Genomic DNA, 22,962 nt, shown 5'->3' with positions numbered 1-22,962 from the left:
CAAAACTAAACCAAGATGAGTTAAACTATCTTAACAGGCCCATATCAAGCATTGAAATAGAAACAGCAATAAGAAACCTCCCAGCTAAGAAAAGTCCAGGACCAGATGGTTTTACAGCGGAATTCTACAAGGCCTTCAAAGCAGAGCTCACACCAATTCTCCTCCAACTCTTCAATGAAATTGAAAGAGAAAGCTCACTACCGAACACATTCTATGAAGCCATCATAACCCTCATCCCAAAACCAGGCAGGGACTCATCAAAGAAAGAGAACTATAGACCCATTTCTTTGATGAACATTGATGCAAAACTTCTCAACAAAATTTTGGCCAACCGACTTCAACAATTCATCCAAAAAATCATACACCACGATCAAACAGGATTCATTTCAGGGATGCAAAGCTAGTTCAATATACGCAAATCAATTAATATTATTCATCACATCAACAGGAGCAAGAATAAGAACCACATAGTTATCTCAATAGACGCAGAAAAAGCATTCGACAAGATCCAACACCCCTTTATGATGAAGGTTTTGGAAAAATTAGGAATCCATGGAACATTCCTCAATACAATAAAGGCTGTATATGACAAACCTACAGCCAGCATTATACTCAATGGTGAAAAACTAAAGCCATTTCCTCTTAACTCAGGAACAAGACAAGGATGCCCACTCTCTCTACTTCTCTTCAATCTAGTATTAGAATGCCTAGCTACAGCAATAAGACAAGATGCAGACATAAAGGGGATCCAAATAGGGAAAGAAGAAATAAAACTCTCCCTCTTTGCAGATGACATGATCTTGTATTTAAAGAATCCCATAGACTCCACTCCCAAATTACTGAAGCTGATTCAAAACTTTGGCAAAGTAGCAGGTTATAAAATTAACCCCCCAAAATCAATGGCTTTTCTGTATGCCAACAATGAGAAAAGTGTGGCTGAAATTAGGAAAGCAACTCCATTTGTAATAGCCCCACAAAAAATAAAATACCTAGGAATTAACTTAACTAAAGAAGTGAAGGACCTCTATGATGAAAACTTTAAAATCTTGAAAAAGGAAATCAACACAGAACTTAAAAAATGGCAAAACCTCCCATGCTCCTGGATTGGAAAGATTAACATCGTGAAAATGGCAATACTTCCCAAGGCTATCTACAAATTCAACGCAATACCTATCCAAATTCCACCCTCATTCTTCAAGGAAATAGAAGAGGCAATCCAAAAATTCATATGGAACAATAAAAGACCTCGAATAGCAAAAACGCTCCTCAATGGAAAGAACACTGCTGGAGGAATATCAATACCAAATTTCAAACTCTACTATAAAGCCATAGTAATCAAAACAGCTTGGTATTGGCATAAGAACAGACCTCAGGACCAATGGAATAGAATTGAAAACCCAGAAATGAACCTACAGACCTATAGCCATCTAATCTTCGATAAGGGAGCTAAAACAATAGAATGGAAGACAGACAGCCTCTTCAGTAAATGGTGCTGGCAAAACTGGTTAACTACATGTAGAAAACTAAAGCTAGATCCTTATATATCACCCTGCACCAGAATCAACTCCAAATGGATCAAAGACCTTGAACTCAAAGCAGACACTCTGAAAACATTACAGGATGGAATAGGAGAAACCCTAGGTCTCCTTGGCTCAGGCCGAAATTTTCTGAATAGAGACCGGAAACACAACAAATCAAAGAAAGGTTGGACAAATGGGATTGCATAAGGTTGCAGAGCTTCTGCAGGGCAAAGGACATAGCTAGCAAGATCAATAGAAAGCCCACGGATTGGGAGAAGATCTTTACTAGCCATACAATGGACAAGGGTCTCATATCTAAAATATACTTGGAACTCAAAAAATTAAACCACCCAACAACAAATCCTCAAAGAAACAACTGCCTAATAAGTAAGTGGGCGAAAGACTTAAAGAGAAGCTTCTCTGAAGAAGAAAGAAGGATGGCCAATAGACACATGAAGAAATGTTCAACATCCCTAGCCATAAAAGAAATGCAAATCAAAACAACATTGAGATATCACCTCACTCCAGTTAGAACAGCAAAAATCAAGAACTCTAACAACAACAGATGCTGGAGGGGATGTGGACAGAAAGGAACCTTACTTCATTGTTGGTGGGAATGTAAACTTGTTCAACCACTTTGGAAAGCAGTATGGAGGTTCCTGAAAAGACTTCACATAGAGCTCCCCTATGACCCAGCAATCCCACTTTTGGGCATTTACCCTAATGTTTACAAACAAGACCACACTAAAGCTACCAGCACAACTATGTTTATTGCAGCCATATTTACCATAGCTAAGATATGGAACCAACCCAGATGCCCCTCAGTAGATGAATGGATCAAGAAAATGTGGTATATATACACAATGGAATTCTATGCCTCCATCAGAAAGAATGATATTGCCCCATTTGTTAGGAAATATAAAGGCTTGGAAAAAATTATATTAAGTGAAGTAAGCCAGGCCCAAAGAAACATAGGTCCCATGGTTTCCCTTATTTGCAATATCTACTATAGGTATGAGTCAAGCGGAAAAAGTCAGATAATGTGATGTTAGGAAAACAAACCCTCAAATATGTATTTTAATGTTTTTGTTTCTTTCATGCATGTGTTTCTAACGCATTTATAAGATTATTTCTTTGTTGCTTTGTATGTCCCTCCCCCACAGTGTAACCCCCGCTTTCACTATATTTGATGTCAGTATAACATGTGGAGGAGATGGGACAAACAAGTCGTTTAAGGATTCAGGTGGACCTGTTGCAACAATGAGAAGTACAAAATGTCATGTCAAAAACGAGCTTTACAATGTCGGTGTGGGGGGGGAGGGGGGAAGGATTGGGTGGGGGGAGGCGGGAGGCTGGGAAGGGAGGTGAAGGGTAAACAAAGGAGGAGGCTGCAATGCTTGGTAAGAAATGTATGCATTATTCTGCCCATGTAATTGTAACCCCTCTGTACAGTATGTTCTCAAATAAAATAAAATAAAATTAAAAAAAAAAAAAAAAAGAAATGGCAGGTTTGGACTAGGGGGTGTGGCTCAAGTGGCAGAGCACTTGCCTAGCAAGTATAAGGCCCTGAGTTTAATCCCTGGTACCACAAGAGAAAAAAATACGTATAAATCTTTAAACAGAGTGTCGGTAGCTCATTTTGTAAGCTAATTACTCAGGACTCTGAGATCTGAAAATTGAGGTTGAGAGCTAGCTGAGGCAGAAAAGTCCTTGAGAGTCTTGTCTCCAATTAACCAGCAAAAAGTTTGAGGTAGAAGTGTAGCTCAAGCAGTAGTGTACCAACTGTGAATGAAAACCCAACGGAGAGTTATAAGCACAGGGTTCAAGCCCTAGTAACCCTGAAATATGTCAGAATTGAGGTGCCTATGGTTTAGGTGAAAACTGCAAGACATAACCATGTACAAAAAACTAGAGGTTTTAAGAAAAATCAGGTGTGGATTATACATATGTGTGTATACACACATATTTAGTACATATATAGTATAAATACATTTATAAGTATATATACATATGTATATGTAGTATATATATATATATAGAACACACATATATGGAGAAAGAGAGAGACATTGCATGAGATCGATTATATATGGCAAAATGCTACAAAACTCTAGATGTGGATAAATGTTTTAAGAAGACTATGTGGATTGACTAAAGGACAAAAGTAAAAGAGTAAAGAAGAATACTAACAGACATTCAGCTGAAGAGAAGTTCACATAGAGACTGAGAAGGAAAAGTCAGATGAAAATGATAGAGCCTGTAAAATGCTTTAGAAAACTAAGAGGATCAAAAACTATTTGCTAGATTTAGAAATTAAGTTGTTGTGATCTCATGAAACTATATGGCTCAGTGATAGAGTGCTTGCCTATCATGCATTAAGCCCTGGGTCAGTACCACATAAACAGAAAAAGCTGGAAGTGGCACTGTGGCTTAAGTGAGAGAGTGCTAGCCTTGAACAAAAAGAAGCTCAGGGACAGTGTCCAAACCATGAGTTCAAGCCCCAGGACTGGCAAAAAACAAACAACCAAATAACTACATAACAAGATAGCTATGCAAGATGAATCGCAAAGTGTTGACATACACAGGGTAATGTTTAATAGCTAGGGCATGAACAATCAGAACTTCCCGGAAGGGGAATGAGCCAGTGAATTCTCTGCAAATGGAACTTGGCTCCCTGTTACAACACTATCAAGAGAGGTAACCTGCCATGCATAGGATGTCACTCAGGTGTTTCTGAAGATCCTTCACACTTGTAAAGTATGTGAACTCTAAAAAACCATTTCTACCTGAGTTCCTGCAGAACTCAGGAAGAAAAAAACAAAAAAGTTGAACAATTAGAACTCTCCCAAGAGATCAAAATGAAGTATTTGACTCATAACATATGAATGAATACACCTCTAGGAAATAGTTGTTAGATCTTAGACCGAATGCAGATGAAAACAGATAGGAGTTTTGGGAGACTATGAATAATGCAGAATTCATTTGAAATGTTAACTTTCTATCATTTTTAAAGAAGATATGAGTGACTTTTACTCTTTTTAAGAAAAGATATATTCAAGTATTAGGTACTGTTCCATTGTGTTCATTCACTGTTTTCTGGGTAATACTTAATATTCTTATACTTATCTTCTAACCAACTTTATGTCTCTCTTTCTCCACCTAGCCCTCATTGCCTCACATCAACTTGATCTTTAGATGTGAAATTCAAAGTTGAATTTTCTGTATTTAGGAAAACAAAATGAGAAAAGATGAAAACATAGAAGCAATACAAAAATTCTTACAGCAGGGGCTCGGAGTACTGGTCAGTGGTAAGGCATATGCATGTACAAGGTCCTAGGCTTCGTCACCAGCAGCAAAATCAAGCCAAAACTAAAAGTTATAGTAGTAATTCTGAAAGATCATTGAAGGAGGCATCTTTATGGACAGGAGCCAGAAGGTTACCTCAGAAAGGCACATTTAGGGGTAGAAGTTTTTCTAATAATTAACACCTGTTTCTGGCAGGGCCCTGATGGCTCATACTTATAACACTAGCTATGCAGGAAGCTGAAATATGAGGATCAGAGATTGAAGCCAGGCCAATTAACTAACCTGAGAGGAGGCTCTTATCTCCAACTAACCACCAAAAAGCCAGAAGTAGAAGTGTTACTCAAGCGATAGAACACCAACACTGAGCAATAAAGTTGAGCAAGAGTGTGAGATCATGAGTTCAAGCTCCAGTACTAGCACAAAAACAAAACAAAACAAAAAACTATCTAAACTTTCTTCATAAGGATATGAAAGTAACTTTGTAAAAATAATGGTAGCAGCCGGGTGCTGGTGGCTCATCCCTGTAATCCTAGCTACACAGGGGGCTGAGATCTGAGGATCATGGGTCAAAGCCAGCCCGTGAAACTCTTATCTCCAATAAACCACCAGAAAACCAGAAGTGGGGCTGTAGCTCAAGTGGTAGAGCACTAGCCTTGAGCTGAAGAGCTGAGGGACAGAGCTCAGGCCCAGATTTCAAGTCTGGCAGGTTTCGTTTTAACTTTTCTCAGTCTATAGGAAGAATATGTAAACAATGTTTTATAACTCATTTATTTTCATCATTTTTTTCCTCTCATCTCTTTTTTTTGTGGGGGGAGGGGTTCAGTCGTGGGATCTGAACCTGAACTCTGGGCCTGGGCACTGTCCCTCAGCTCTTCAGCTCAAGGCTAGTGCTCTACCACTTGAGCCATAGCACCACTTCCGGCTTATTTTTTCTTTTTTGCTTATGTGGTGCTGATGAATCGAACCCAGGGCCTCAGGCATGCAAGGCAAGCGCTTTACCACTGAGCCACCTTCCCAGTCCTTTTCCTCTCATCTCTATCAAAAGACTGTGTAGTCCTAGAATGTGCAACACTTTCCATAAACATTATATATGGTCCATCAAATATATATGTGTGTATATATATACATATATATGTATATATCAGAGAAATAAAGCAACTCAAATTTTGAGAAATAGGCCAGGCATGCTGGCCTACATGTGTAATTCCAGACATTCAGGAAGCAGAAACAGGTGCATCATGATATAAGGATGGCTAATGAAAAATGTGACTCCATCTGAAAAGCAAACTAAAAGTTAAAGGACTAGGCATGTCTTAAGTGGTAAGGTGCTTGCCTAGCAAGCTCAAAAACTGATTCTATATATAAATATATATTATATATATAATTCAGTATATATACACATATATACATATACACAGGTATATATAATAGATAGATAGATAGATAGACGGATAGACCGATCAATAGACTCAAATTTTATTAAAGGTAATCATATGTCAGTGCTTCTCAACATGACTAGTTATGTACCTCTATAAACTGTAGAAACAGAGGGCATAGTGATAATGCCATTATTAATGACTAACAAAGTTATCAATATTCCCTAGATATCCTCTAATAGTCAGATCATATTCAAAATTCCTTAACAATCCTAAAAATCATTTTTCATGGTTGATTTGTTCAAATTAAGATTCCAAGAAGATCTCCATCCTGTCATACCTCTTAGCCTCTTTGAGCCTTAAGCAATTACTAGCACCCCATCCTTTATGGTTTTTCCTATCATTAGCCTGTTGGAGACACCAGCAGCACTGCCTTGTGGAATAACCCATAGTTTACATTGGTCACTGCTTCTTAGTTATGTTACTTTGTGAATTCCTTTACCTTTCTGGTTGTCAGAGCTTTGGGCTTTTAGAACCTAATCAGATGCCTCCTGGGTAGGTGGTGGGGTAAGCCACTTGCTACATTCTGAGCAGCCGTTTCTCATATCTGCCTGAGGGCCGTTGCCATACTTCACCTGGGTTACTGCAGCCCTCTCCCAGTTTGTCTCCTGTGCTCTTTTCTTGTCCTCCTTTTACCCTTATCACCACCACATTCCTCTCTCATCATCGCAAGTATAGTCTTTTAAAATCAGAGTCACCTAGTTCTAATACCAATTCAAAATGGATCAAAGTCCTTAATGTAAAACCTGAAACCATGAAGCTACTACAAGAAGTAGGAGAAACATGAGCACTTCTTGGCACAGGAAAGAACTTTTTGAGTAAAGTTCTAGGGGCTCAACAAATCAAAGAAAGAAAAAAAAATCAAAGAAAGAGTCAATAAATGGAACTGCATCAAACTAAGACTTTTCATCATGGAAAAGCATCTAGTTAACAAGATAAAAAGCCTACAGAATGGGAGAAGATCTTAGCCAGCTATATATCAGAAAATGACCTAATATTCAAATATACTAAAAGCTTTAGAGACACACTTCTCAAAGAGTCAACAAATCGATTAATAAATGGGCAAACAGGGTAGGGATTTCTCAGAAGAAGTAAAAATGACCAATAGACACATGAAGAACATTTCTGGTCATTAAAAACACAACTCAAAACCACATAAATCATCTTATAAATATGTTAGAAACAACAGCAAGAAAGAAAAACCATTTGAGTCCTTATCTTGGGGTTCATTTAGCCTAACATCAACTTATCTGACCCTTTTTGCTTGTCTCAGACATATACTAGTTATTGCAAATAGGGGAAACCATGGGACCTATGTTTCTTTGGGCCTGGCTTACTTCACTTCATATAATTTTTTCCAAGTCTTTCCATTTCCTAACAAATGGGGCAATGCCATTCTTTCTGATGGAGGCATAGAATTTTCTTGATCCATTCATCTACTGAGGGGCATCTGGGTATTACCCCTGTTTTTATTGTATTTGATGTTGGTATAATTTGGGGAGGGGAAGAGAAAAAACAAATTGTTTAAATAGGGATACAGGTGGACCCATCGCAACAATGAGATGGACAAGATGTTATGTTGAAAAATGAACTTTACAACTTTGGCAGAGGGGGGTGGGGGGAGATGGGAAGGGATGGGAAGGGGAAACAAAGGAGGAAGCAACAATGCTTGATAAGAAATGTATTAATTACCTTGCTCATATAATTGTAACCCCTCTGTATGGTATTTTCACAATAAAAAAACTATTAATAAAAAATCCCACATAAATCTCATCCCGGTTAGAATGGCCATCATCAAGGATACAAACAATATTTAGTTTTCTTCATAATGGTCATTCTAACTGGGGTGAGATTGATTTGCATTTCTTTTATGGCCAGAGATGATGAATATTTCTTCATGTATTTATTGGCCATTCTTACTTCTTCAGAGAAGTCTCTTTAAGTCTTTCACCTATTTATTGAGTTGTTGTTTCTTTGTGGGGGGGGGGGGTCGCTTAACTTTTTGAGCTCTAAGTATATTTTAGATACGAGGACCTTGTGTGATGCATAGCTAGTAAAAATCTTCTTCCATTCTGTGAACTTTCTGTTTATCTCACTAGCTATGTTTTTTGCCATGCAGAAACTCTTCAGTTTGATACAATCCCATTTATGCAGTCTTTGTTTAATTCGTTGTGATTCTGGAGCTGTACTTAAGAAGTTTCAACCTGTGCCAAGAAGCCCTAGTGTTTCCCCTATCCCTGCCTGTAATAGGTATCTGGACTTACATTGAGGGCTTTGATCCAGCTGGAATTGATTCTGGTGTAGGGTGATAGATATATGAGGATCTAGATTCAGTGTTCTGCATATGTATAGCCAGTTCTGCCAGCACAATTTGTTGAAGAGGCTGTCTTTCTTCTATCTTGTATTTTTTGATACCTTATCAACTACTAGGTGGCTACAGGTCTGTGGGTTCATTTCTGGGCCTTCTACTCTATTCCATTGGTCCTCAGGCCTATTCTTGTGCCAATACCACACCATTTTTATTACTACAGCTTTGTAATATAGTTTGGTATTAGTATTCCTCCAACACTATTCTTCCTCCTAAAGATTGTTTTTTGCTATTTAGGGTCTTTTATTATTCCCTATGGAGTTTTGGATTGCTTTCTCTATGTCATTAAAGAATATTGTTGGGATTTTGATGGGTATTACATTGAATTTGTAGATGCTTTTGGGCAGTATTGCCATTTTCATGATGTAAATCCTTCCATTCCAGGAAAATGGAAGTTTTTTTCATTTCCTTAAAACTGCTTTAATTTCTTTTTTTGCCAGTCCTAGGTCTTGAACTCTGGGCCTGGGCAATGTCCTTGTACTTCTTTTTTTTTCTTTGCTCAATCAAGACTAGCACTCTACCACTTGAGCCACAATGCCACTTCTGGCTTTATATGGTACTGAGGAATCAAACCCAGGGCTTTATGTATGCTAGGAAGGCACTCTTCTACTGAGCCACATTCCCAGCCCTGCCTTATTTTCTTTTATCAGGTTTTAAAGTTTCATAATAGAGGTCCTTCACATCTTTGACTAACAATAACAGATGCTAGTGGGGATGTGGCCAAAGGGAACACAATCATACTGTTGGTGGGAATGTAAACTTGTTCATCCACTCTGGATAGCAGTAGGAAGACTCCTTAAAAAGCTCAACATAGAGCTACCATAATGATCCAGCAGTTCCACTCTTGGGCATTTATCCAACAAATTACAGAATAGGACACAATAAGAACACCAGCACAATCTTATTACTTCCAGCATTATTTACCATAGCCAAGATATGGAATCAGTCCAGATGCTCCTTAGTAGATGAATGGATCAAGGAAATATGATATCCCAGTTAGAATGGCTACAATCAAGAACTCTAATAACAACAGATACTGGAGGGGATGTGGACAGAAGGGAACCCTACTGCATTGTTGGTGGGAGTGTAAACTTGTTCAACCACTTTGGAAAGTGGAGGTTCCTCAAAGGACTCCACATAGAGCTCCCCTATGACCCAGCAATCCCACCCACTTTTGGGCATTTACCCAAATGATCACAAACAAGACCACACTAAAGCTACCAGCACTACTATGTTTACTGTAGCATTATTTACCATAGCTAAGATATGGAACCAACCCAGATACCCCTTAGTAGATGAATGGATCAAGAAAATGTGGTATATATACACAATGGAATTCTATGCCTCCATCAGAAAGAATGACATTGCCCCATTTGTTAGGAAATGGAAAGACTTGGAAAAATTATATTAAGTGAAGTAAGCCAAGCCCAAAGAAACATAGGTCCCATGGTTTCCCTTATTTGCAATAACTAGTATATGTCTGAGACAAGTGGAAAAAGTCAGATAAGTTGATGTTAGGTGAAATGAATCCCAAGATAAGTATTGAAATGTTTTTTTTTTTCTTTCTTGCAATTGTTTCTAACATATTTATAAGATGATTTCTTTGTTGCTTTGTATATACCTCCTCCACGGTATAACCCCTGCTTTCATTGTATTTGATGTTGGTTTGTATTTGATGTTGGTTTAATTTGTGGAGGGGAAGGGCAAAAACAAACCATTTAAATAGGAATACAGGAGGACCCATCACAACAATGAGATGTACAAGTTGTTATGTTGAAAAATGAACTTTACAAGTTTGGCCAGGCAGGGGCGGGGGTGGAGGGTGGGGAGGAGAGATGGGAAAGGATGGGGATGGGAAGGAGAAACAAAGGAGGAGGCAATAATGCTACAATTATCTTGCCCAGGTAATTGTAACCCCTCTGTACGGTATTTTCACAATAAAAAATTTTAAAAAGTACGATATATGTACTCAATGGAATTTTACTCATCCACAAGGAATAATTATATTATATTATTTGCAGAGAAATGGATGAACCTGGAAAAAGAATCATGTGAAGGGAAGTAAGTCAGGCCAGGAGAGACAAGGGACAAACATTTCCTCTTATCATGGAAGCTAGAGCTAATTTATAAATGTACAAGTGAACATTTTAAGATTGTATGCAAGGTACACAAAATTAACCATACTATGGTATTTTCAGGGGAGAATTCAAATGGTGTGAGTCCTTAGAAAGGCTAACTCACAGTCCAACAAAATGATTACCAGGAAACAGGCACTTGAAAGGAATGTGTGTAGTTGAGGGCGTGGGTTAGTCTAATGAAGAGAGAAAGGAAGGGAATAGTACAGTCATAAAATTTAACACACATCCTACAAGATTAAGAAAAGTGAAGCCAGGGAAGGCTTAAGAGGGAAGGGGCAGAATAATAAAATGAGTGACATCAATCAAAATGCACTCTACTCATAAACTGGTTTGTTGCATGGTGACTCCTTGGTACAAGTATTTACACATAATAAAAAAAACAAAAACAAATAAAACTGGAATCAGACTCCTTCTCAAAACATCACCAATGCCGACATTTGAAATGAAAACTAAAGGACTTTCCTTGATGTCCTTGATCTGCCCCATCTAGTTTCTGCCCACCTTTCCAAATCCATCTCCTACAGTCGCCCTCCTTGTTTAAATCACCTTCTTTGGTTCGTTCCAACACCTAGAGCTCTCTAATTCTTAGTCTTTGTGATTTTTCATTGGGTCTTTGTGGAGTGCCTTTCCCTCAAACATCCACATGGCCTGCTGTCTATCATAATCAGATCTCTGCTCAAAGATAAGCAAATATGATCCCAACTTAACCATCCAAACCAAGTGCCTAACAACACACACTTCAACTGTAGACCTGTGCTGTATATTTACTGCAGTTATAGTACTTTCCATATTGATAGCTGTACTAGTGTATATCCTGGGTTATCTCTCACAGACCTGCTTGTTTTCTGCAGCCTTCTCGCTCCATGTGTCAAGTTGTTTGCTTAGGGCAAAGAGCTATCTGAATGAAGCACCGTGGAGCAGTGGCCTCTCTTGTGTTGTATTTCCAGTGCCTATCACTGTACCTAGTATGGGGTAATGCTTCCATATAATAAAATAATAATAATTAATTAATTAAAATGAATAAAATATTAGACAAAGAAAAACTAGGTTTTTCTTATAGATAGTAGAGGATGTTAAATGGTAATCTCTAGGTGATTTTAGATTAGGTTAAAAATTGCTACCAGATATATACTATAGCAAGATCAAAAGTAAGCTCACATTATGTCTTAAAAAATCAGAGTTAATGTAGTTGTGGAGGTGGGAGGGAAGGGATGGTAGGTAGGAGGAGGCAACAATGCTTGATAGGAAATGGACTCATTACCTTGCTCACGTAACTGTAACCCCTCCTCTGTACAGTATTTTTACATTAAAAACTTATAAAAATCAGTTAAAAATATTCCCCACATTTCCTTACCAGGTATTTTAGAAAAAAATTCACTGTCTTTGCAATATTGCAAATAATCCAACAACACAAATAACAAAATGACTTATTTTTCCATTGCTCCAAAGCTAATATGCTCTCATTATTTCATATAAAAGAGAAAGTATATGCATTATTGTACATTGCCTTAATTGATTTTTTACATGCAGGCACAATTGAATATTTGCGGTACAATCATTATGCAATTTATACATCAAGATAGAGGTCATAATTTATTCAGTATTATCCTAGGTAATTATTATTGAGCTTTTTAATTTTCAAACTTAAAGGCAAGTGTGTTCCCTGTGAATCTAACAAAGAAAAATACTCACTAATAGAGTAAATTAGCATAATGGACTCTACAAATTAAGCTAATGAGTTGTTTCTAAGTTTCTAACACAAAAAAATCAATGAAATATAACAGATTAAAAAATTTCCACCTTCATCACAGTTGACTGGCAAAACCACAAGCACAATTCCATAGTCACTTACCTCCATCAGTAACTTGAAACCTTCCCTCTTCTTGATTTCATCTACGAGGTACCTAAGAGTTAAAAATCATGGAATAGTTATAATATACATTCTAAAAACCCTAGGAACATGTTGTATATAAGACAACACTGCCATTCCTACTACTTAAGAGGCTAAGAATGGCAGGATCTCAGTTCAAGGCCAGCCCAGGGGTTGCAAGACCCTTCTCAACATATAATACATAGTGCAGTAGCATGGTCTTGTCTTCCCAAGCTATCTGAGAGGCTGAGATCAAAAGGACTCTGGTTCCAGGACAGTCCAAGCAGATAAGTCTAAGAGACTGGATTCCCACAGTGGTAAGTCAGAATCCGTATGATATTTCCTTGTGACCCCAGCAATGATGGGAAGTCTAAAACAGGCAGATCATAGCTCAGGTATATGCCTAAGTGGGAAGTAAGAAAAAAAATCTTCAATTAACCTGTGTAAAACAGGACTGGAAGAATGGTTCAGCACTATCTCACCAGCCTAGCACATATGATATCCTAAGTACAAGCCCACTACTGCCCCAAACCCCACAAAAACAAAAACAAAACCCTAATGCTGTTATGTGTAATGTAGAGACAAGTCTTAGACTGCAAGAACTTTGACTCAGGCAGAACTTAGACACTAAAGCAGAACTTGCGATTTTAATAGATATTCCCAGGTCTATTGCAATCCTCTGGTCTCAGCAAAAATGATACATCTTCTTAATGATCTGATGTCTGTCTCACATGTTAACATCAGCTTTTAACCTCAGTGTGAAAAGCCAGACACATTACCATGTGTGTTTCACATCCATATTCTTGATAGAGTTTTGGCATAGATATTTTAACCACTTTGTTGGCTCATGGAGAAGAGTTTTTAGTGTGCAATGCCTCCTTACATATTAACTGAAGATCAAAAAAGATCAAAATAATCTCCATGGCCAAAACAGAGAGAAAGAGGATTGACAATCACTGTTCTAACTAGGCTACAGACATGGGTAGGCTCTCTGTGACACCATCATTGGGCTGGGGGTGGGCAGTCAGGTGGTATAGGAATTGCCTAGCACATGTTAGACTCTTTGTCTACCTCAGTTCTGCCACAACAAACAAACAACCAAAAAAAAAGCAAAGAAAAGTTGGATTTTTTTCAGAACATTGTTTGCTAAAGGTGATTCTAGAATGCGGGCTTTCATAGTTTTCACGTCTCATAGTTTTCATATTTACTTTTATAGCTTTTCTTCTGGATGCTTCCTTATAGATATCATCTTTGAAATACAAGTAATCTTGGGGAAATGCTATCACTATTAACTAGTAATATGGATTCTTTATTAGAGCACTATGTGAACACACACGTGAACACACAAACCCTGACTCATGAAGTATTTGATATTTCACAAACATATTCCTTTCCCTAAATATTTCCAAACTATTTTTTAGCTATGGTCTTAGAACCTTTAGCACACTGCAAGTTATTTTTTAAGGAAAAATAATCCAATGGTCAATAAAAATCAGAAAAAGATGCACGAAAATCACTGATGATACTGACCAAAGAAATGTCAATGAAAACAACAAGCCTGGGCCAGGTGGTATTGGAAACAAACCTTAGAAAGTGACAACCTTCAATGATAGTGAGGATATGGTAGAAACATGCTATGTATTCCTTCAAATGAGTAATACTCGTATGTTCTGATGAAGCAAAGCAATTTTGTGCTGGTCTATCAGGAAAATATTAACAGGAATGATACTGACATATTTGTATGCTTGTATGTTGTAGCTAAAGTTACATGTGTCTGGATACCAGTGGCTTATGTCTGTAAGCCTACTCAGAAGGATGAGATCTGAGTATCATAGTTCAAAGTTAGCCTGGGCAGACAAATCCAAGAGACTCTTATCTCCAACTTAGCAGGAAAAAAGTCAGAAGTAGAAATACAGCTCAACTGGTACAGTATCAGCTTTGAGTAAAAAAGCTGAAGAACAGCTCCCGGGCCTGAAATTCCAGTCCCAATACCGGCACAAAAATAATTAAAAAATACAAAGCTCTGTATGTGAATCTATTCTATAGAGAATAACAAGAAATAAGGTTAATATCAAGGAACTAAAAGATGGTAAATTGAAATGTACTGCAGTGACCTGATGTAATATGTTGTAACTAGTAAAATGAATGGATGAATGGACTTGGTCCAGTTCCATTCAACCCAAGGGATGTTCTTGATATACTAGTAAAAGATAAAAACCAAGGTAGTGAGAAACATAGATAATTGGATTCCATTTTAAAGGAAATTCTTAAAGAAAGCCAAAGTAGCCTCTATCACATACAGTAGGGAACACAGAGTAAAACAGAAAAGGATGCATCATAGATTGTTCTAGTCTGTTCACTCGAGGAAGGCAGAAAGAGGGCATAATGAGGCTTAGGGATAACCAGCTTTCTCTTTATGCCTCTCTACAAAGTTTTATAGATGTAGCTCCTTTTTTAGAAGTTTTGGGCCCTGTACTGGAGCTTGAACTTGGGATTTAAGCTCAGCCCCTTAGCTTTTTCACTCAAGGCTGGTGCTCTGCCACTTATGTCCCTGCTGTACATATAGCTTTTGGGTAGTCAATTAGAGAAGAGAGTTTCATGGACTTTCCTGTCTGGGCTGCCTTTGAACCAACCACAATCCTCAGATCTCTGTCTCCTGAATAGCTAGGATTACAAGTGTGAACCCTCAGTAGCCTTGTTCTGTAATTTTTGGAAACAAACTTTGACTACCTCTACCTAGAGGAGGGAAGCTTTGAGAATGAGCCCTTTTCTCACCATTTCAGGCACAAATGTGACAAGTATTAGTCCAGCGCTGGGAAGCTGGAGCTCACTTGACTGAGGTGGCTGGCACTGTCCTCAGTGTCCAAAGTGCTCAGCCTCTCCAGCAGCCTGGCCCTGGGGTGGGGGGAGGGGAGGCTCCAGATTAGAAATTGTTAAGGAGACAGTAAGTCAACAATGTGACTCTGCCTCTATTTCTTCATGCATGTAATGAAGATGTGGAACTAGACTTGCAAAAACTTTACTGATAGGTAATGTTTTTGGGCAATGAGTGAAACTCACTACCTATAGAATCCATTTAAAATACTTCTGACAAACTGCCTACAGTTGCTCCTAGGGAAAGGCCTCCTAAATCTGAGCTTCATTATTTAAATGAAAATTCTCCTTTTGCTACCCACAGAGACCAGGGATTATGCTCAGCCCACAGTCACCATCAGAAACGCTAAGGTCCAGTGTCATTCTGCAGCTGAACTGAGGGTAAAGGCACGAGGAAGGGGTGTGAGAATTACAACTTTGACAAAGAAAGCCAAAGTCCAACACCAATTCCCAAATGATGCCTGTTGGCATACTGTGCTAAGAAGGTTTTCCATAAATCATGGTTCTACTGTTAATTTTAAGTTTGAGCACAGCAAGGAATAACAAGCTAATTTCTGTGGTCCGTAATCAGAAGCATACTTGACTTACTTCACCTGGCCATTTTTCTGATTTGCTTGGATGGTTGGACAATGACACTCAGTCTAGATGGGTGCTCAGGATTTCAGTGAAGTCTCTCCTCATGTTTACAGCATTCTCACACCACATAATGGTGTCACCAGAAGGAACAAAGTGATAAGAGCAAAGTATTTCTCTTCTTCCATACAATTCTCTTGATTTAGCTAAGACTATTTCCTCCAGCGGTCTTCATAGAATTCATTCTATATCTTTTGTACTGTGTCTTATACCCAACCTTAAACTAATTGTGGGCAAAGCAATGTTCCTAGTTCAAATATTACTACGTCAATGAAACCAGGCTCCAGTTGGCAAGGAAGAAGAGAGAGTAGTTGAATTAACAGTCAATATTGTCTGCTTCTGGGTGAAAACTAAATTAAATGTTTGTGTTCTGGTGAGGTGCCAATGACCCAAGCCTATAATCCTAGCTACTAAGGAGACAGATCTAGAAATGATGGTTCCAAGTTAGCCCAAGCAGGAAAGTCTACGAGACATGTATATCTGATTAAGCAGCAAAAAGCCAGAAGTAGAGGTTTGGTTTGAATGGTAGAGCACTAGCCTTGAGTGAAAATGCTAAGGGGCAGTGTTTAGGTACAAAGTTAAACAACAACAACAACAAAGTTTCTATTCTACAATGTTCTCAGCCTTTTGTGTCCATATGAGCACTCAGCATCTCCAAGAGAAAGTAATAGTAGTTAACATTTCCCAAACTTGTTTGACCAGGAAGTCATTTTTTGACAGATCACCTCATGTGATCATCTAGAAGTCTTTATCTCACAGGGCAAAGTTCAGGAATACTAGTTATAGTAGGACTTCTATAGAGAAATGTATCTTCTTAAACACATGCATAAATATGGTATGGTTCAAGTGGCAGAACACTATCCTTGAGCAAAAATACAAAGAGACAGTGCCCAGCGTTTAGGTTCAAGCCCAGTACTGGTGCAAAAATAAAGTAGTGTTTTCCATTACCTCTGTCTATACTCAGAGTGATGATTTATTCTTCACAACATTTTTACAATGTATGCACAGAGCCTAAAACGCATATTCAAATTATTATTATGGGAGAATCCAATAAAAAATTAAAAAGAAATGCATTCAATTGTGTGGCATAATGTAGAAACTAAAACTACTTCCATCAAAAGCATGCATGTAAGTGGGCCTAAAAAAGGATAAGTTCATTAAATTCATCACTGTCTCTTCCAGTAAGCTTGGCATGAAAGAGAGGAGAAAACACATGAGCAAGCATTTTCATCAATCCTCCTGGAGTATTAATATTCTGACTTGGCTCAATAATTATCATTAACATTAATGATAGTCTTGCTCCAAAACAGTTCCCTTTCTTGCACTGACAAATGTGTTCCCAGCGTTAGACTATCAGTTCTTTCAGTTGTTACATGAGTCCCTTTAAATTTACTTGGGCTTAATTTGTTTTTTTGTTTGTATGTTTGTCTTTACAAGATACCATTTTCTTTCTGGAAATGGCCTTTTCAGATCTTTTCTCAACTCACCAGGAACTTAAGGGTTGCTGAAACACCCTGGAACAAGTTTCTCCCCCAGTCTCATCTTCTCAGCTACAATATGCTCTAATGGTTGCACAGAGCCTTTCAGAACTCCAGAGGGTTTTGATCTGCTTTCTATATGCCCTACATCTAGCAGAGTAGCTCATGGCTTCTTTAATTCATGGCCTACACTCACAGGCTCTTAGCCTACTTGCAGTGGTGATACTTACATACTACAGACTGAAAGAAAGGAATGAAAACATTCGCCTTTCCAGACTCTATCCCTCTCCTCCCTGTGGGGGAATACTAGGTAGCACAGTGTGCAATGGTTCACCTTTTCCAAAATACAGCAACCAATTGTTCAGCATGCAAGCAGGTTAAGAAATAAATTCCACCTGAGAGATTGGAGAGATTGTATGCCTTGGGAATAGATTAGTGATCCACTGGAGACCCAGTGAAGTAGCCAAATGGGAATTTAGCTGGTTGTTGTTGAAAGACTTGTATGTATGACTATTCTACATCTGCGTTAAAAACAAAACAAAACAAAACACCCTTTAGCTGGGCACCAGTGGTTCAGGTCTAGCTACTCAGGGGCTGAGGTCTAAGGATGACAATTTGAAGCCAGCTTGGGCAGAACAACCACTGAGAATCTTATCTCCAATCAACCAGTAAAAAGCAGGAAGTAGAAATAAGCTCAAGTGGTAAAACATCAGCCTTGAGCAAAAAAACTAAGGGACAGAGGTCATTGTATGTATGTATAGACACACACACACACACACACACACACACACACACACACACACACACACACTCTTGGAACCTGACTTCCACAACAAAAGCCTAAAAAGTGTCCTTAGTAATAGGTAAGCGTGGGTGTTGGAAACACATTTGCAGGCACATGTCAGAGGGCACAATCAATCACCTGCTTTTTGCCAGAAGATGTGGTTTACAACCTTGGCTTTCCAGGTTTCAATAATGCTTCATAAGCACAAGTTGCTTTAGGCTGCCAAAGTCACTAGCTTTCAACAACCAGAGGAAATTTTAATCATTAATATTTCTTGAGGGAAATGTTTTCTTTTCAATTGGAATGATGGGGTCAAATGGAAATGAGGAAAATCCTTAGAGGTCTTCTAGAGACTAAGGTTTCCCTTCCTGCTGGATTTCTGACAAGCCATAAAAATCAGCATCATTACTCTCCTAAAAATATCTGCTCTTGCTGGGTGCCTATAATCCTAGCTACTCAGAAGGCTGAGATCTGAGGATCACAGTTCAAAGCCACCCTGGGCAGGAAAGTCTATGAGATTTTTGGAGATCATTGGAGATAATTAATTGGAGATAATCCATTTAATCACCAGAAAACTGGAAGTGAAGCTGTGGTTCAAAGTGGTAGAGCACTAGCCTTGAGCAGAATAGCTCAGGGACATAACTCAGGCCCTGAGTTGAAGCTCCAGCATTGGTACCAAAAAAAAAAAAAAATCTCTTTCCAGGCACAATTGGCTCACATCTGTAAGCTTAGCTACTCAGGAAGCCAACCTGGGCAGAAAAATTGTTGAAATTCTTGCTTTCAATTAACCATCCAAAATTGAGAATAGAGGTGTGACTCAAGTGGTAGAATGGCAGTCTTGAATGAAAAAAAAAACTAAGTCAGCATGCAATACTCTAAGTTCAAGCCCCAATACCAGCACCTCCCCCAAACATACACACGCCCGCGTAAGCGCGTAAGCGCGCGCGCGCGCACACACACACACACACACACACACACACACACACACACGCAAACACACACGCACACACACACACAGAGGCTTTTTTTTCTTCTGAAAAAAAAATCAGCATGCCACTATGGGGGGAGGAGGAGAACATTCTGATGAAAGTTGCCATCACTGGTCTATAAACATCTGGTTTATAAATGTTAAGATCAACATACCAATTTCAAAATGATGCTCCATTTACATTCAGGAACATGGGATCACTGTTTCTATGGAATTAGCATAACTCTTTTTGAGATGCAGAGAGAAGTTGTCGCTTTTCTATTATTTAAAGAGTCCTGACCTAGGACCCACGGCAATAAATGCTTTAACTAAAACAGCCTCCAGGAACAGCTGTGTACCACCAATGTATCATGAGGCATTGTGTGTTGCTTTACTGAAACACATCTGTCATCTGCTTAAGAAGATTATTCTTGGTAAATGTAAAATAATGATGCCTTGACTGACAAATTATTTCAAATAGAGATTTCCAGTTATGGATGAGAGTTATTTTGATTTGGCAAACTCTGAAGCAAATTCCCGCAGGTCAGGGAGCTTGAGGACAAATAACATTTTGACTCTAATTGTCAGAGCCTGGAGCTGATTATGTCACACACGCACTTGTGTGCTCTGGCTAGCTTGAATTGGCAGATGACAGCCCATTGCTAAATATTCAACAATTTCACAAACCCCAACTGTTGTAGCTTTCAAACCGCCACGATGGAAGTATTTATATCACCATAATTGGTGGACCCTATGAATGAAGAGTTTTTAGTTTTCTTTGTTTCTTTGGAAAGCCAATTTATCAATATTCCACTAGCTAGATCCCAGTGAAGACAGCAGTGACAGGAATTGAGATAATATTCTATCTTTCTTAAAAATGAGAAATACAAACTAATCAGTTTTGATGTTGGTATAATATGTAGAAGGGAAGGGAAAAAACAAATCATTTAAATAAGGATACAGGTGGACCCATTGCAACAATGAGATGTACAAGTTAGAACTATACAATTTTGGCAGGGGGGAGATGGGAAGGGGAAAACAAAGTAGGAGGCAACAATGACTGATAAGAAATGTACTCATTATCTTGCCCATGTAATTGTAACCCCTCTGTATGGTATTTTCACAATAAAAACAAACAAACAAACAAACAAACAAAAAAAGTAAATAAGCCCAATGACCTGGCACCAATGGTTCATACTTGAGACTGAGATCTGAGGATCACAGTTCAAAATGAGCCAGGGCAGGGAAATCCATGGGACTCATCTCCAATGAACCAGCAAAAAGCAGGAAGTGGAGCTGTGGTTTAAGCAGTAGAGCAATAGTTTTGAGCAAACAAGCTCAGGGATAGTGTCCAGGCTCTGAGTTCAAGCTCCAGGACCAGCACATAACTAACTAACTAACTAAATAAATAAATAAATAAATAATATGCTCATGAAAATATAGCCCTCTTGTTAATTAACTATGATTCCTTACCCTACTAAAATTTCTCCAAGATTTTTATTTCATATTCAATCCAGTGACATGTATGCAAAGACTCTCCTACTTCTTGGCATTGGGGTTGGGGGACAGGATGACTTTTGCTAAGCCCAGAAATATACTGTCAGTTATCAAAAAAATGGGGAAGGGAAAAAATAAATCATTTAAATAGGGATACAGGTGGATCCATTGCAACAATGAGATGTACAAGTCGTTGTATCTAAAACTAACTTTACAACTTTGGTGGGGGGGGAGGATTATTGGGGGGGTAGGGGGAGAATGGGAAGGGATGGGAAGGGGAAACAAAGGAGGAGGCTACAATGCTTGATAAGAAATGTACTCATTATCTTGCCCATGTAATTGTAACCCCTCTGTACAGTATTTTCACAATAAAAATAAAAATAAAAATTTTTAAAAAATGGGGAAGACTAGGGGAAATAAACTATTAGGAGTAACCACATAAAAGAGGAGGTTTTTTTTTCAAATATTTAAATATAGGTCACAGATTCTGCAGTGATGCTCACTGAAATGTTAATTCAATTCAATTCAACTTGATAAACATTTACAAACAATAAGTGTTTGTTGGATTGGATTAAAATGTTAACATTTATCCTCCAGTGATATTTCTTTCCAAAAGTCAGAAATTATCCTTAGACTATAAACTAAAGTCTACTCTGAGATGAATGTTAACTTCATAATAAATATAATCATTAAATATTTATACTTAACCTTATTGCAAGACACCTGTCATTGAATTCCTTAGCAGCTTAGGCAAAATAATGCACTATTCTGACACATTTAAATAGCACAAGAATATATAAAGTAGGGAAGAGAGCATGCTGCATTTTTATTTTAATTTAATGGACAAATATGAATATTTATGGTAGATAGTCTCTTTCTTTCAGTGCTGGGTAGTTATGTCCTGCTTCTAATAGAAGCATGTCAACTTCCTTCTAGAAAGTCCCATTCTCTCCTAGCTTCTACATATTCTCTACAGGATGAGGGAGGCACTCTCCCAGACTCAAGCCAGACCACATGGCTCAGTATGACCTCATGTTCTCTGGAAACTGTGATGGATTCAGAGACAGACCTTTCCCTTCTTCACAAATAATTAAACATTCCTTGGGATTGTTGGAAAAAGAGGAAGATGCTCTCATTTTGACCTTGAATCTCGAAGAATACAGATCTGTCTCCTTGATGACCACCCTCCCATATGAAAATAGGAACCTAACAAGAAAAAGCATGGCTGAAAGACAGAGATTTAGGCCTGATGATATCTATTAAGCCTTTGACCTTTGAAAAAAATCAAATTAAATGAAGTAAGCCAGACCCAAAGAATCATAGCTCCTATGGTTTCCCTCATTTTTAATAATTAGTATATGTCTAGGATAGTCCTAGCAGATGAAGAACATAGCTCAATAGCTATGTACATATGGCCATACAAGATGATGCTAAGCCAAATGAACTTCAAGACATGCACACAAGAGGTTTTTCTTTGTTGTTGTCAGTCATGTACTATTTCTTTCTTCTTCTGTGTTTTTTTTTTCCCCTATGGCTTATTCCCTGTTGATTTTGGTGCTCTGGGTATATATGTGTTTATCTGAATTAGGGGAGGGAAGGGGAACAACAAAATGGTGAGACAAAGGAAAAAGGTGAACCAGTGTAACAAGATAATATAATAGAAATGAACTTTACAACTTGGAGTGGGGGGAGATTGGGGAAAGGGAAAGTGGAAGAAAAATGAGGGAGGGGTAACAACTTTGACCAGAAATGCACTCACTGTCTTATGTATGTAACTGTAACCACTGTGTATATCATGTTGACAATAAAATTCAATATAAAAAGCCTTTAATCAAGCCATTACAAAAACCAACCCTACACTATCTTGTAAGTAACACAAGTTTCATTTTCTTTGTTTATAATAACTGGAAAAAGGTTTCTGTCATCCCTGATATAACACCAAGATTTCTAACTTTTAAAAGCCTCTGAAAGTGCTGAAGCCATCCTTTTAAGTGTCCTCACATCTAAGCCCTTGGCAATACAGTCACAGTTCACCTGACAAAAGGCAGAGAAAAGGTGCTTCCTGATTCTGGCAATTGGGATTAGCCGTAA

The 22,962-nt window shown here is 38.2% G+C and overlaps 1 protein-coding gene across 1 annotated transcript in view; it reads right to left on the bottom strand.

The window, feature by feature from the left end:
• The window catches only part of Gadl1 (glutamate decarboxylase like 1), a 222,900-nt gene that overhangs the window by 86,484 nt on the left and 113,454 nt on the right, over positions 1-22,962 (bottom strand). Inside the window, exon 13 of the mRNA XM_042666508.1 lies at positions 12,621-12,672. Within this exon, the coding sequence (XP_042522442.1) occupies positions 12,621-12,672 (52 nt within the window). The remainder of the gene's footprint in view (positions 1-12,620; positions 12,673-22,962) is intronic.

This window comes from Dipodomys spectabilis, unplaced genomic scaffold, assembly GCF_019054845.1.
Source record: "Dipodomys spectabilis isolate Male_0828 unplaced genomic scaffold, ASM1905484v1 ptg000365l, whole genome shotgun sequence".
Lineage (NCBI taxonomy): Eukaryota > Metazoa > Chordata > Mammalia > Rodentia > Heteromyidae > Dipodomys > Dipodomys spectabilis.
This window is presented reverse-complemented; position numbering and strand designations above follow the sequence as displayed.